The 16,243-nt window shown below is 48.7% G+C and overlaps 5 protein-coding genes across 5 annotated transcripts; 2 read left to right on the plus strand and 3 right to left on the minus strand.

The window, feature by feature from the left end:
* Nucleotides 1-4,215: 4,215 nt before the first annotated feature.
* On the plus strand, nt 4,216-5,327 carry N7457_008422 (chitin synthase export chaperone; the record flags this gene model as incomplete). Its single annotated transcript, XM_057179465.1, has 3 exons — nt 4,216-4,453; nt 4,518-5,089; nt 5,142-5,327. The coding sequence occupies 3 exons, from the start codon at nt 4,216-4,218 to the stop codon at nt 5,325-5,327; spliced, it is 996 nt and encodes a 331-aa protein (XP_057027851.1).
* Nucleotides 5,328-6,486: 1,159 nt separating this feature from the next.
* N7457_008423 (esterase/lipase family protein) lies at nt 6,487-7,978 on the minus strand (the record flags this gene model as incomplete). The annotated part of the gene is made up of 3 exons (XM_057179466.1): nt 6,487-7,609; nt 7,674-7,822; nt 7,937-7,978. 3 exons carry the CDS (start codon nt 7,976-7,978, stop codon nt 6,487-6,489), a joined length of 1,314 nt encoding a protein of 437 aa, XP_057027852.1.
* A 630-nt stretch (nt 7,979-8,608) lies between these two features.
* Nucleotides 8,609-9,938, minus strand: N7457_008424 (glutamine amidotransferase subunit DUG3; the record flags this gene model as incomplete). Its single annotated transcript, XM_057179467.1, has 4 exons — nt 8,609-8,907; nt 8,960-9,692; nt 9,779-9,874; nt 9,924-9,938. The coding sequence occupies 4 exons, from the start codon at nt 9,936-9,938 to the stop codon at nt 8,609-8,611; spliced, it is 1,143 nt and encodes a 380-aa protein (XP_057027853.1).
* Nucleotides 9,939-10,435: 497 nt separating this feature from the next.
* N7457_008425 (dynamin-related GTPase MGM1) lies at nt 10,436-13,298 on the plus strand (the record flags this gene model as incomplete). The annotated part of the gene is made up of 3 exons (XM_057179468.1): nt 10,436-10,733; nt 10,795-12,816; nt 12,868-13,298. The coding sequence occupies 3 exons, from the start codon at nt 10,436-10,438 to the stop codon at nt 13,296-13,298; spliced, it is 2,751 nt and encodes a 916-aa protein (XP_057027854.1).
* A 1,032-nt stretch (nt 13,299-14,330) lies between these two features.
* Nucleotides 14,331-16,243, minus strand: N7457_008426 (uncharacterized protein; the record flags this gene model as incomplete). Its single annotated transcript, XM_057179469.1, has 4 exons — nt 14,331-14,404; nt 14,462-15,433; nt 15,492-15,830; nt 15,895-16,243. 4 exons carry the CDS (start codon nt 16,241-16,243, stop codon nt 14,331-14,333), a joined length of 1,734 nt encoding a protein of 577 aa, XP_057027855.1.

The raw sequence follows: 16,243 nt of genomic DNA on the forward strand, positions 1-16,243 counted from the left end.
TTGCTTCCAGCAAATCGCAAAAAAGGAATCTTATCCTTTATACTCCCGAGCGTCCTATCGCATAGAACGGGCTCGATCGGGGAGGATATCCAACCGTTGGAGGGTCAGCCGAAGCTGCACGAGAGGTTGCTTTAGTAGATAGTGACTTTTTTTTACTACGAAGCTACGTCAGTGCTGCATTTAACGGTCGAATATAGGACATACACCGTAGGTACTGCTCAAGTCTCTTGGTTGTCATACTTTTGTATGTTTTATGTTCCCTTTTTTTTAATTTTTTTGGAGTCGTTCTCTTTTTTGTTCCGCGTTGCGTTGGGGGCAACCCCCCTTTCCCCCTTGGCCTACCTAGACATAGCGGGATTGGAGAAGAGAACAACCACGTCGCGCAGTGAAGACCTAGGTCTAATCGATTTAATTGCTTAGTTGTCGAGTTTCGGATCCGAATTTTTCTATTATCCGAAACCACTCGAAGAGAAGGAAAAAAAAACCGTTTCGTGTGGATGCGGTCTCCATGCATGTGATCCTAGAACTATATTTTTTTTCAAAAAAACCAATGTCCCATTGGTGATGTGTGTACTTTTCCTGTTCATCCTGAAGCAAAGAGTTCATGGGGTCATAATAATACAGGCAATCTAAAAGTAGAACAAGCGGTTTGAAGTGATCCATAAAAACACAAATCCCCAAATTGGGTAGCCCAAAAATCAGTTCACTCGTCTATGACTCCAAGATGGAATACCCCCAAACGCCGAACCAAAGAAGCAGACGCTAGGAAAGACAATGGAAAACAAAATACAATAAAACCGGAAGACATCGGTCCATCCTGAGGCCAATAGACATGGAGATAAACCCGCCAATATTCCAGAATATCGGAAAATGCAGTCTCAAAGAAAAGTTTAAACCAGCGCGGTCTGCCCCCACGAATTCGAATAAAAGAACGTGATTTTTGGAGCAATGCTCATCATGGCCGCATAAAATGATTTGGAATATTCCCAGAGAATCGCGTTCCCATGCGGAGTGTCGGTTGTAGCCGAATAGTCGGCGATGGAGTCTTCCACGCCAAGAGCGACGGGGCAGGAGAAGCGGGAGGGAAAGAGAGAAAGTTTGAGAAAAAGCCGTTGTCCGAGTTTCAGGTGTGATTAATTTTTTTTTTATTATTTCGAAGGGCCAAAGTGTCGATTCCAATGGGGGTCACCGAGCGGACGCGCAAAGTAGACATTTTCCCACCACGACAATGAATCGGTCGTGTGGACTGTCTTTGCAAGTGCTATTGTCTTTGATTCCCTCGATTTCGGTGCGCAGGAAGTGGGCGGCAGGATTGGAGCAGGTGGAGTATATGTAGAAATTCTTGAAAAGGTTGCACATTTCGATCCCACCAGGGGGATAGGTTGTGAAGCTGGCCAGCTGTGATGGCGAGATGAAGATATAACGGCAAAAGTCAATGGAAAGCAGGCCGTGTAACAAATCGAGTTGCGTCAGAGGTGTGGAATTTGATCAAGGATGAAAGGAATATGAGAAGAATATAGATGCGCAGAGGCTTGATAAAGTAGAGAGGTTTGCTTTCTAGAGTGGATGCCGAAGCAGGCCTCAGGGCGAGGTGGGAACAGGTAAAACGCGAGAAAAAGATTAAATGGAAATTAAATGGAAACATCTGGGCATTGAGGTAGAAGCCTTGAGGGAAAAAAAAGTTTTAATAATCCCACTGAGGGAGCTGGTAAATATGCAGTATACAGTACTGCTGTATACTGCACGGCATCGTCCCCCACCATCATCCTTACCCCCCTAAAATCCTTGTCCAGAAAGCGGGTCCTGCATGAAGTGATTTAATCTGGATGTATGACCGTTAGGACCCGGCATGTTCTTTTTATTCTTTTTTTTATTCTTTTTCGTTATTTTCCATGATCTTAATATCTATTTTCTTTCTCTTAGCTTATTAGGGAGCCGATGACGCGGCATCACGAAACATCGGGTAGATGGGAGATCGACATGGTTCCTCGCAGCCGTTGATGCTTCTTCAACTCACACGTGGCGCTAGTCGGGATCTTCATGCATGAGAAAAACAACATCCGGCAGTCTTTTAAATCCCGTGTAAGAAGTTAGATCAGGTTACTCCGTACTAGCCTGAATCTTGGCAGTACTTCGTTTGAACTAGTCAGACGAACATGGAGGATTTCTCCCGTTGGCAGAGAACGTCTGGTGACAGCGGTTACATCATGCATATAAGATGCCCGGGTGGCCTGTTGGCAATCGGAGGAAGGACGTGTCAGGCTGTCCGGGCGATAGGCTCCATCTAAGCCGATGTATTTTTTTTTGGGAATTTTAACCCAGGAGGTTTGCGTCTCAGCCTCTGTGCCACAGGAAAATTGACCTTGAAGCATAATCGCCACCAAAGTACAATTTATCTGGAGTCCAAACTCTCTCTCCGATGTCGTACGTTGTAGCATTTCATGGCTGGTCCTAGAACTTGTCCGAAGAACCAGACTATAATTTGAATACAGGAAGCCAAGTCGTGTAGATGAAGAAGATCTTACCCTAGTTCAGGAAAGAGATTGGCCGATCAAGGTTGTTCAAGGTAGTAGCGTGGATGGCAGCAGACTAAATGATCGGAAGAAAAGTCTCCGATCTGTGGTATGAGGGAAGCGGCTTTGCGTTTTCGCCGTGCTCGTGATATTTATGCTTCGTGTATCAATCCTCAAATGGGAAATGGGGTTTCGCATAAGGTCAGAGCGCTTTCTCTTTTGATTTTGATTCTCCAGGACCAAAAGAAGGACCCAGTAGGAATGCCCCTTACGACCTAGACATATGGGAACACCTTTCAATTAGATCCCGAAGAGCTCGGAAGCCGACCCACTATCGTTTGATCCGAAGAAATACCTCTCTCCGTACAATATGTATGTTCCATGTATGTTCTATTTACCTCACTACATAAACTTTGTACACACATGCCACATGTACTCCGTGCACATAAGGGTGCTCTTGGTGAGACCCACTATCCGTGACGGAATAGGCGCCTTGCTAATAGGAACGATTCTACTCCGTACTCCGTACAGAGTGGTCAGATCAAATCCACACTCTGCAGGACCGTGTTAGTGGGAAACAGCAATCTGCCAAATGGGGCAGGTTGATCTGAAGAGCAAATAGATCTACACAAAATAGATTGTTTGTCAAGAGGCCTTAGATTGACCAACCCCAGGAGCAACCGCAAAGCGATGGTGCGACAACTACCCAGCAGATTGCGTGGAGACAAGAGGTCAGTCCACATGCTGCCCTGGAGGTTTGATTCGATAATCTATACTCCGTGCTCCGTACTCCGTACCCTTACAAATCATGCCTAGCGCGGGTAGTCGGCTTTACTATACACAGAAAAAGAATACGGAGTACAACATAAACAAAAGAAAAAGTGTGGTAGTAAAACACAGGTAAGACGGCCAGCCTAAAATAAGCTCAATCCCATCAAATCTCCGACTGATGATTAGTCTATCCCACACACTCCGTAGTCCAATACGATTGGCCCTGGCTGTGCAATGGATGGTCCGAGTCTTATCCTAGGACAAGCCCATCGGGTTGTGGAGACCGATTGGTACCAGTAGCTACATGTACAATACGGAGTACAATGTACGGAGTCAGTACGGATATGTATAACTGATATATTGCCGTACAACGTAGATTCCGGTACGGAGTACACCTTGATTAGTGTGCAGCCAAGACTATAAGCAATCTTTTTTAATTAATCTCAACGGAAGTACGGAGTACGGAGTGTGTTGTTCTACTAACCTTCTCTTTAATAGTTCGGCTGGGGCCGAGCTCGGAACCGAACTCGTGAGTCACATGAGTACTCCGCACTAGTCCTCTTTGGCTCTAGTGCTCCCGATGGACCATGAAAGAGCCTAGCAACCACGCTAGGCCTGGCAACGGAAAAACAATTTACCCTTTCTCCTAATCTCGTGACCTTGAAGTCGAGAACTGAGACACTTCCCCCTCGTATCATTCAGACAGGGGTGATCCTACCATCGACATTCGCTATCAGGGGCTATCGGCGCAGTGAAACTGTACAGCTGGCGTGCAGAAAAAGACACGCTGCTGTTGGGGACTGAAATACCGTCATTTCCTCCACCGTCCCACTCCGTCGTTGTGGAGACCACCCGTCCACCCTCCCCCACTGCAACTGGGAATTCCGATTGTTTGTTGTTGCACCTTTCAGCATCTCAGTGAAAAGGCATCATGGGATTCGGTCAGTTCGACACAATATGTGAAAAGGCGCCGGTGCCTTTGTGCTCCTTGGTGGGCCCGGCTTCGACAATCTCCGGGTCCACGGGGATCATATCCAATTGCTATGCGCGAAATATTGAGCTTGCAAACACTATTATTTTTCAGGGCGCCGCATCCTTTATGCATATCATGGCGCTCAGCATGACTGTAATCATGATCCTACACGTCAGGTCCAAATTTACTGCTGTCGGTCCGTCTTACACCTTTCCTGCTAAGACTCGGCGTGAATCAACTAACCTTTCTACTATCAATAGGCCGTAAAGAGATCATCACGTTCTTCTATATCTACCTAGCATTGACTCTGTTTTCTCTTCTCATTGATGCAGGTGTCGTTCCTCCGGGGAGTGGCCCGTTCCCGTATTTCGTGGCCGTGCAGAATGGCTTGATATCCGCGCTATGCACCTGCCTTCTCGTTAACGGCTTCGTGGGCTTCCAGCTCTACGAAGACGGCACAGCCCTCTCAGTGTGGCTGATCCGAGTCCCCTCTGCGGCGATGTTCGCATTGTCCTTTGTGATTTCACTGGCTACTTTCAAGTCATGGGGCTCAATGGGTCCCCAAAATACCACGGGCTTATTCGTGGTGCTCTACCTGCTGAATGCCATTAGCATCGCTGTGTATCTGGCCATGCAACTTCTTCTAGTTGCAAACACATTGGATGACCGCTGGCCGCTGGGCCACATCTCCTTTGGTGTGCTGGTCTTCATCATTGGCCAAGTTCTTTTGTATCAATTCAGCGACATTATTTGCAACAATGTGCAGCATTATCTTGATGGTCTGTTCTTCGCCACGTTCTGCAATCTCCTTGCTGTCATGATGATCTATAAGGCAAGTTCATGTTTCAATCTTATGTGGTGGATTTTGTTAACATTTTCTTTAGTTTTGGGACTCGATCACCAAGGAGGACCTGGAATTTTCTGTTGGTGTCAAGCCAAACACTTGGGAGGTCAAAGAGTTGCTCACCGAGGAAGATCGCCGAGCTACGGTCTACCCTGACAATAACTCGGAATATGCTGGTAGTGTGCACCATCACCGCTCTTCGACATATGGCCACCCTAATCATTGAATGTTTTTTCTCTCTCTTCTTTCTTCCAGCGCTGTATATGTGACTATTGACTTCATGATATCTTAGTTATCTCTCCTTTTCGTGAATATTGAAATGTTCCCATTTATTTTAGCGCGCTAAAACATCGTTTCAGGAATGTATATAGGTCACATCAACCCAGAATAATAAAGACAAGGAGTTCAAGACTCGAAAATGGTACGACTCATGTATTTCTAACCGCATTCTCCTCAGCAAAACAAGGTCTAGAACGGAGAGTGTCGTACTCCATCCCTAGAGACGTACTCCTCGAGTAACAGCCAATCGTAAAATCGCAAAGGATTGCGTTGTGATCGCGTTTTGCAAGGTATTGTCCATGTCACGATCAACCATGTAAATGGCACTCTGTAGCCTTTGTCCAAAATACTCTAGAGCATAGATACGGAATGTCTCAGGCTTGGCTTATGCTACTTCGAGCCAGCGCTAAGTTCATTTAGGAAGAGCCGTGGCTCTTCCGCCTGTGATCCGGCTTTGAGGGCTCTAGACCCTCGGCGCCATCGTGCACAGCAAAAGATTGCAGGCAACGTAGAAAGCCTAATTGAACCTGGAAGTGCTATCATGCATCCTTCCTTTCATTTTACGGAGTACTCCGTATTCCGTACGGAGAACGGAGTACAGCGGTGAAAAATGGCCCGAGCCAAACCCCGATCATTTTAGGGCCACGTCACACTAGCTCAGGGTGCGACCTTTAGCCAAGGTGATCGTCAATACGGAGTAGAGTGAAAAAAGTCGCAGGATCAGCACTGTCGGTCGCATCTTCTAACGAAGAAAGAAGGCGCCATGATGATCCCGGCCATGGCCGCCCGGAATGACTGGGCAGAGCGAACACAGCAGCGACACCTTGTTCTGGACATTGCAAGACGATCAAGGCCAGTTGGGAATTGCCTTGTTTGCGGAGAATAAATCTTCATACGACAGGAATAGAGATTCTGTGTATGTTATTCGCTGTATGTTGGCGTGCAGTGCACGCGGGCCAGCATCCTAGTAAGTCGTCTGCCGATCAGGGGAGGAGTGGTCTCGTTGTAGAACGCTTTTAGATACGGAGTAGAATCTTCCAAACTCGTGATAATGAAACAGGGGTAGATTTTGGGGCGGGATGCTCAATGGATCAGGGTTTGCCTTTTCAGCCGACGATGACAACGTCATCGGCATCCATGAAGTTTGTGTTTGTTTTGGTTTCTGTCTCTTGCTTTGCGTTTCGTTGTTTGGTAGCGCTTTCCTTGGTCGATCCAGTGGACGAATGATACCAGCCTTTATCTATCGACTTGACCAAGACTTCGCATGCTTCGGTGAGCAATTTGAAAAACGCAGGGTTCTGTTTGGGAAGGAACATTGTAACATGCGCACTAGTCTCATCAGTAGCGCGATCATTAACAGCCCTAGTCCATAAGAGTCCTGGACTTTGAGATTGCTGCCCGTTTTCCACCTCCTCTGGTAACGAACAGAAAGTCCTGTTCTTGGACCGAATGATCCTTTGGCTAAAGGAGGTTTTGTTTCCTGATGTATTCTCCACCAGGTTCGTTGCGCCATTTCCGAGGCATGTGAAGAAGTTCATACACCCGATTCCACGTTCCTCTTTCACAATTGATAAGCGAGCAAGACGCTGTTGCAATTCAGAGGCACGAGCAAGGCAACCAACAAACTCAAGGTGCGATGATACCCATCCAAATCCTTCACCGAGCCTTTGGCGCTGCGTGTACATGGCTGCACTACCAGCAGCAACAGCACCAGCGGCGCCGGCGAACATAGCATATTTACCCCACCTTTCCCAAGAAGGTGTTGCGGCGGCGTCAGGTGTGGGAGGCAAACTTTTTTGGGCCTCAGGCGGAGCTGGAGTGGCTCCCTTTTTGGATGCATTGCTCTTTCCACCGTAACCGAACAATCCTGCGACCTCAGAGAAGGTGTCGAAAGCGGTCGCAGCATTCCGATAGTGCCCTTCTGCGCCATATGACACGACACCGGGAGCTATTCCCAAGAACGGGGTGTCAAATGCAAGGACTCCTTGGACATGAGGGAACATGAAAGTACCCGGCTCCACGATAGGCTCCGTGCCATATGTGGACTCAGGATGTATGCTGGGAGTCGGATTTCGAGAAATTGGCTGCTCTGCTGCCAGCAGAAGGAGAGTGTCTGCTCCTACTATCCCTCCCATTGAGTGACCTATTAGAACGACGTGGACCGAAGGGTCGACGGTGGGTGATGCGGTATGGTTGGCAACTTCCAGATCGATCACAGTGTCTTGTAGCCTACATAGAGATATCATCATTCAGCAAACCTTGGATTTATACGGAAGACTGGAGCAGGCCTCACCAATCTCGCAACTTCGCGACGCATTGCTTCAGGTCACCTTTGGTCTCATACTTGGGATAGACAGCAGTGACAACCTCAACTGCAGGTAATGCCTTGCTGGCTAGGACGCGTAAATGTTCAGGAAATGTGCCGAAAGTGTCATCGCCACCCTATAATCTATGATTAGTTGATATACCACTGGACCACATAAGTCTCCTTGAGCCGAGTTCTGAAATTATTCGGAACACCAAGCTTTCAGTAGTAGGTGTTTAGAACCAGCGTACCTTGAAGCCGTGAATGAAAACGAGTAGCAAAGTCTTCCTCATTTTGAATTGTTCAAAAGGCAATCCGTTCTCATACAGTAAACATGAGGAGTGGTTTGTCCAAGCAGAGGATGCGAAGAAGCCGAGACCCAACTCAGAGTCCCCACCTATGGACGGGGACCTCACTGATTGTGACTTACGTCATATATCAATCACGTGGTTATATAGCATCTACATGTAGAAAATAAGGTACATTCCATGTCGTTATAGTCCCTTGAACTCGCCGAAGCACAATCTTCTTGATAAATGTAAAGATAAAAGCACGAATATGAATGTTAGTTGATAGAAGTATTGCGTATAGTTCTTCCTGAGAGAAGGAACCATGCAGAAGAAGACTGTGGATAAGCTTTTCCGAATTGATATCGAAGCATGTAGATTACAGAGGTTATGCAGTTAGGAGAGATGTCTCTCGCAAATTGAAACTTTCATTTAATAACTCTGCCAATGTTGCAAATTATATCTCCCGAAATACCTCAAGGATCAACCCAAACGCTTGCATCCAACCAATAGACTCCAATCTGATCCGGATATCCTGCATAATTGCCTCGTGCCCAACGCCGTATTAAGACAATGCTTTTAACTTTGCGGCTGAGCCTCAGAGATGACTCTATAAAAATGGGTTCGATATCAAATTTAGTGTGATACAGCACATTCGATAGCGTGGCCGGAGCGTAGGCTTTCCATGCCGCTATTGGTATTTCCAATGGCATTGCTCGTTGTCGAAGGCGTGCATGGTGCGCAAGGCTCCTTTGAATTCTGAGGTGAGATAGTTGTGCCTGGGGCATTACTAACCAGACCCTTGGACACAGCAAAGCAGGAGGAGCGGTCGTGAGTGAGGTTCTCGCCATAGAATTCATCAAGGATTGGGTGAAGCATCACGGTTTGCTTGTGAATGGTGACGACTGAGTTGGTTGGAACTGACACCCAATTGTCTGTGAATTAGATTAGCAACCGTCTGTAGATACTGTAAATGGAGAGACTCACGTCGCTCAAAGGTGATAGGCTCGCTGGCCACAAGGACGATATCAGCACCTTTATCATGTCGCTCCATCTTGAAGTGTCCCTGCGTTTCACCTTCCTTCCACTTGGTGCCAGAAGAAAAATACAAGCTGGCAGGCTCGTCTGTTTTACTACTGATATACCGAGTGCACACAACGGTGTGGCCATCTGTCACGGCGAAGTTCAACAGACTGCGTGTCTCAACTCCGGTGACATTGTACTTTTCGGGAATCTCCCGAACCATCTCATTGATTCGAGCAATTGTTTTCATCAAAACACGACGTAGAAGAGCTTGTCCAAAGCCCTCGGGACCGGGATCAGAGCTTGGATCTACGCCTTCCTTTTCAAGAAGATCAAGGAATAGAGCAAATGCCCATTCACTATCAGTGCCACCCTTCACACCCAGGTACCACTTGTCGGCGAGTGAGCTTCCCAGCGTACGCTTGATATAGCTCCATCCGCCGATACCGCCATTGTGCATCCACATCAGGGACTGGTGTTGAAATGGGTGGCAGTTATTTTCGGCAAGAGCGCCCTCGGTTGTTGCACGCACATGAGCAAAAATCAAATCTGAACATGTCTTCGCAGCGAGTCGCTCTAGATTCTCACAATTCCAAGCGGGAAGGGTCGAAGTAAAGATGCAAGGCTCTGGTCCCAATTTGGGATCTGTGTAGAAGCCCACGCCAAATCCATCGCCGTTCACTGGACGACGATTGTCCTTGACATTCCATGTTAGTGGATTTGTACCACATACCATACTAGCCACGTGTACTAGCTATAGTACATCCAGCGAGAAGGACATACCAGTCTCAGACGTGAATCGTAGGATTGTGTAAGAATTGAATGGCTCGGCTCAGTAATGAGTTTGCTGAGACGGATCTCATTTCGCCCTTTATAGATCTAGTCAAGATATCAGTTTTAGGCCACAACTTTGTGGGACGAACCTTACCAAGAATCGACACATGTTTGGTCTCAATCAAATGATCAAAAGCGAGTGAAATAGACAAAACCTTCTGAGATTCCACGTCCAGGTAGAATGCAGGTTGCGTCAAGCTTATAGCCCAAGCAATGTCGTACTTGTGATCAAAGGAGATTTCTCAATAGATTGGGTTTCGTGGGGTCGGGGGTTAAAGAGTCACCGACAGTTGGGAACCGGTGAGATGCCCAAAGTCCAACCACAATCTTAACGCCCAACAGTAAAGGGATTTGAATAGAGATATTGCGCGGATTACTAGAAAGTAGAATGTTTTGACCCAAATCAACACAGAAGAACAATGTCACCTCCCTCGCACAGCACGTCATATCTCACGTGATCTGTGTTATTACGGGGAGCGGTGCGGCCACTTATGCAAGTCACGGGGACCTCGGAACCAGGCTGTTATCCTTGATGTCAGTGGTCCGACAATCTACAAGATTAACCACTTTTCTTTCCGCCTCTTATTGAATGCAATCACAACAATAATGAGTGGGAGGATTCTCTCCCATAGACTGGGTCCGCTTTTGCGGAACGGTCACTTCGCTCGCCATATTCATAATGCAGGCTCAAGGACCGGGGGCCTTCTACGCGCAAATGGTGGCGCTGCTCTTAGAGGACGCGCATGGCCGGTGGGCGCAAATTCTATCCACAATGTCCCTGCAGTTCGATCGATCTCGTTTGCCCGAATGCTTCCAAAGCTGGCAATGAAGCTCATCAAGGTTCCAGCTATGTTTGGCGGAGCAACAGTCGCGGGTCTGGCGTATTTCCAATATCAAGCAACTCGTATGTTTCTCATGGATCACTCTCAATCCAAGCAGAATTTCAAGCTAATTTGATATTATAGAGGCCGGAAATTATGCGATGGATATCTTCAAGCAAGCCTCGGACACGGCGGGGAACACAGCATCAAGTTTATTCCAGGGACTGCAGAACATGGCGGATCAGACACAACGTGGGTGGAATAAAACGACCGAAGATATTGAAGTGCCTGAATGGTTACAAAAGATACTCCGTCTCGACGAGGAGTCCGAGTCTCGAAAGGGGAACTCGTCAGGCAATGGGGGGAAGGATCCAAAACAAAGTCGGGGAGTGGCTGCTGGTGCTGCTGCGACAACCACTGCATTCGGCTACGATCAGTTTGGAGAGGAAGATTCACGGCCGGAGAAGGATGTTGCAGCAGATGATCAAATGATGCTTCTCACACGCAAAATGATCGAAATCCGAAACATTCTCCAGACTATCGGCCAGTCCGGCACGCTTACCCTTCCCTCGATCGTTGTGATTGGATCCCAATCCTCGGGCAAGAGTTCGGTTCTCGAGGCTATCGTCGGCCATGAGTTCTTGCCCAAGGGCTCCAATATGGTGACTCGGCGGCCCATCGAGCTCACATTGGTCAACACCCCCAATGCCCAGTCAGAATATGGCGAATTCCCAGCCTTGGGTCTCGGAAAGATCACCGATTTTGCTCAAGTCCAGCGCACACTCACAGATTTGAACCTTGCTGTCTCTGAAAAGGACTGCGTCACAGACGATCCCATTCAGCTTACCATATATTCTCCAAACGTTCCAGATCTGTCCTTGATTGACTTACCAGGATACATACAAGTTGCAGGTCGTGATCAGCCACCTGAACTCAAGCAAAAGATTGTTGATCTTTGCGATAAATACATTCAACCGCCAAATGTTATTTTGGCAATCTCGGCCGCCGATGTGGACCTAGCAAACTCGGCAGCCCTCCGGGCTAGTCGTCGGGTAGACCCCCGGGGCGAACGGACTATCGGTGTGATTACAAAGATGGACCTTGTCAGTCCTGAACGTGGCCGCGATGTCCTCTCTGATAAGAAATATCCCCTTCGGCTAGGATACGTGGGTGTTGTTAGCCGCATTCCTCAGAGCACAGCTCTGTTCTCTAGAGGTAGCGGAAACATCACAAGCGCCATCCTCAAGAACGAACATGCCTACTTTTCTGCGCATCCAAGTGAATTTGGGGCTCAATCCGAAGTCTCAGTTGGTATTTCGAAACTGCGTAAGACGCTGATGCATGTCCTTGAGCAAACTATGGCATCAAGCCTGTCCGGTACCAGGGACGCCATCAGCCAAGAGCTTGAAGAGGCGACATACGAGTTTAAAGTTCAATATAATGACCGACCCTTAAGCGCGGAATCCCACTTGGCTGAGAGCCTTGATGGTTTCAAGCACTCATTCAAGGCATTTGCGGAAAGTTTCGGTCGACCCCAGGTTCGGGAGATGCTCAAATCAGAATTGGACCAACGGGTCATGGATATCCTGGCGCAGCGTTACTGGAACAAGCCAGTCGATGACTTAGATCCTCCAATGCTGGAATTAGATCCCCTCAAGGATCTCCCCAGAGCCGATCCAGAGTCGCTGTATTGGCATCGGAAGCTTGATGCCTCTACCTCGTCATTAACTAAGCTTGGAATCGGTCGATTGGCTACAACTGTGGTTGCCAATGCTCTCAACAACCATGTGGAATCGCTTTTAGCCTCCTCTACATTCGCATCACACCCTGGTGCTCACAAACAGATTACTGATGCGTGCACCAGTATCTTGAACGACAGGTTCTTCAGCACCAGCGACCAAGTCGAGAATTGTATCAAGCCGTATAAGTATGAGATCGAACTCGAAGACACTGAATGGGCCAAAGGCAGAGACAATGTGGGCAAAAATCTAAAGGAAGAGCTAAGGGCGTGCGAATCAGCCATGAAGCACGTGGAAGACGCCATTGGAAAGCGAAAACTCAAAGACGTGATTGCGTTTATCGATAGAGTACGAAAGGGCGATGTGGTATTAGAGGGCAATGGCGAGGGAGGCGCGGGTGGCTTCAGCGCTGCCTTATTGGAGAAAGGTTGGTTTCCCTCTTTCTCTTCTATTTCAAGAAACTAATCTTATTTTCTAGGACGAGAGGGCCTCTTCCTCCGGGATAGAGCAGATATCCTCAGGATGAGACTTCTTGCCGTCCGTTCCAAGCAATGCGCGACGCAAAAGAACAAGTACCACTGCCCAGAGATCTTCCTGGATGTTGTGGCGGACAAGCTCACCTCCACGGCCGTGCTATTCCTTAACGTCGAGCTTCTATCTGAGTTCTACTATAATTTCCCCCGCGAGCTTGATTCCAGACTTGGACGTCACCTCTCCGACGCCGAGGTCGAGCGCTTTGCCCGCGAGGATCCCCGCATCCGTCGTCACCTGGACATCATCCGCAAGAAGGAGCTGCTGGAGCTGGCTCTGCAAAAGATCGAAAGCATTCGACAGCTTGACGGCCGCGCCCGCAAACCAGAGCGTGCGCCTATTGGAAAGGAAACGCGGAGCCGTTGGAACATCTTTTAGAAGATGTGATATGTGGGCTTTGTCATCCTGTTTTTCCCCTGCTTTCTGTGCGATACACCTGTTTCTCTTCTCGATCTGGAGTTTTTCGATACCTTCTCCGCTAGTGTTCCTACCTTGCCCACTTATCATCTTTAAAAACCTTCCCTCGCCTCCTCTTGCTTTTCTCGGGTTAATATGTATTTTTTTGATATCAACTCATTGTACATAACCTATCTCCCATTGTTCATGGACCATATGCTCCCACTTCTCAGACACTGTAAAACCTTAGCTATCCCCCGGGGTTTTGCTGGTAATCACTTCATATTCAGCCTGCCCTTACGTTTTCTTTTCCACTCTCTGACTATCATATGCCCTTGTCTCGACCACGATAGACATTGCCTACCTACATGGTAGGTAGTTCTGTATTACCCGCCCGGCGTGAGGCTTGCAGCTATAAAATTCGAGGGAAATCCCAGAGATGAAAGGGCGAGAAGGAGCTTAGAATCGCCTTCTTCATTCAGTTTCTGCTATTAGGACCATCTACTCACATCTCTGTATTTCGTCAAAGGTCTCCCACCCCTTCGAGCCTTGAGCTGAGTGGCATTATCCACGGATGTAACATCCAAGCCCCGCCATGGGTTTACCGGAGGTTATCAACCTAATATGAAAAGCTTCCCAGTCCACAGATGAAAGTAATAGGTTCAATATATATCCCAAACCAAGTCTATATATTCCTATAGTGTACAATCATCCCCAGCGACAGAAAAAAAAAACCGTAAGCGAAACAAAGGCAGAAATTAATGCTTTTTTGTCCTCTGGGCGTGGGAGGAACGAATCAAAGCACCAACAGGGTCATCAGAAGACGATGGGAAATAGATGTCTATCACGGTCACAGGGATAAAGAAATGGGGGTAAAGATTGGTAGGGTGGCATAAGGGGGGCATAGCAAGACATAATATGGGGATAATATGTCAAAGGGAGGCATTGATTACATGTATCCAAAGGATAAATGCAGCATGGTTGGCAATATTACACTGTCTTTGGGCGAGATGTTTACTCGCGGGAGACGTCACGGCCGAAGAGACGGGCCTTGACCCAGTCGACGCAGACAAGAACACGGTTGCGAGCTGGAGGATGGGTTAGTAAGGGGGTTCGATGTTTTGATGGGAATTGGGGAAACTTACTGCTGAAGCACATGCTCAGGTAGGCACTGCGCCAGAAGAGGTAGGTCATGGTACCACCGCTGGCAATGTTGCCGCTCAGCCAGCTGATATCGGCCACGGCGCGCTCCTTGCCGATGTAGGCCAGGGAACCCTGGTGCGAGTACTGGAAGGGACCGATCTGCTTGTTGCGGCGAAGCTGCTTCTGGCGCTCGCGGATCTCGTCGAAGATCTGGTTGCGCTCCTCGTCGTTCTTGGCCAGGGACTGGCGCTCGGAGAGGTGCTCCAGCTCCTGCTCGAGAGCCTCGGCCTTGGCCATGGTGTTGAAGAGACGACCCAAGAAGGCACCCTCCTGGCTGGCAACCTGGGCGGTCGGGGCGTAGTTGGCAATGGCGCAGTCGCCGACGGCCCAGATGTTGTCGGTACCGTTCACGACGAGGTACTCGTTAACGGCGAGACCGCGGCGGGAGTTGGCTTGGGCGGGGAGTTGGGACATGAGGTCGCGGACGACACTGCGGATAGCATTACCGGTGGCCCAGACGAGAAGGCCGTAGGGGATGGTCTCGAGCTCCTTGGTTCCATCAGGCTTGGTCACCTCGGCCTCGATGAACTTATCGGTAACATTCTTGACCATGGTCTTGGTGCGGATGGAAATCTCCTCCTCCTTGAAAGTCGATTCGGTGTAGTCAATCAGTTGCTTCGAGAACATGGGCAGAACGTTGGGTAGAGCCTCGACGAGAGTAACGTGGAAGTTGTCCTTAATTTCGGGAATCCACTTCTTCAAGTCATCGTTGAAGAAGTCCTGCAGTTCACCGGCGAACTCGACACCAGTGGGGCCACCGCCAACCACAACCATGTGCAGCAGGCGCTTGACCTCTTCCTCGGTCTGGTCCTTGAAACAGGCAGTCTCGATACAGTCCATAATACGTTTACGAATGTTCTGGGCATCACCAACTTCCTTCAGGAAGCAGGAGTTCTCGCGAACACCGGGAATACCTGTATGCCACCAAATTAGCACACAGTGCATCTATTGAGATGCGAAAGGGGATCGTACCAAAAGTCGCGTTCTCGGCGCCAACACCGATCACAAGCATGTCGAAGGGAACCTCGGTGTGTGAGATATCACCCTTAACTTCCGAATCGTCGCTGATGTACACAATGCGCTTCTCGTAGTCGATCTTGGTAGCCTCGGCTTCGTAGAACTGAACACTGGCCTTCTTGTGGCGTAGAATGTTGCGAATAGGCTCCATGATCGAGCGGTGCTCGATCAAACCGGTAGTACATGAGGGCAGCAGGGGAGTGAAAAGGAAGTAGTTACGGGGGGAGACGACGATGACGTTGTAGTTTTCAGTATCAATTTTCTTCAGCAGGGAGACGGAGCCCCAACCAGTTCCTGAATGAACACAGTCGCGTTAGCTTAGCTGTAGGGGGATCGGCGATTCGCGACCGATACATACCGAGAATGACCAAAGTCTTCTTTGATGGGTCGGGTGGGGATTGCTCTGGGGGTTGGCGGAGCTCGAAGATGCTGTATGCGACAGTACCAGTCAGAGCAAGGGTGGAGAGCCAGGTCAACCGCCAGGCCCAACGCAGAGCTCTGAAGCGCTTGGGCTTGGGGGCAGGCTTGGGAGCAGCATCGGCGTAGTTGCGGCGAGCAACACGCGACACAGACTGGGACACATTGGTAGAGCGAAGCGGCTTTGCCCGAAGGGCCAGCTGCGATGTCGAAATCGACCTGCGCGACATCGATGACAGCTGCATGATGGACGGAGCCATCTTGCGAATTGCTAGCTTACTGCCAGCCAT

Source organism: Penicillium paradoxum, assembly GCF_028828445.1.
Source record: "Penicillium paradoxum strain IBT 22861 chromosome Unknown utg000007l_segment0_segment0, whole genome shotgun sequence".
NCBI classification, from domain to species: Eukaryota; Fungi; Ascomycota; class Eurotiomycetes; order Eurotiales; family Aspergillaceae; genus Penicillium; species Penicillium paradoxum.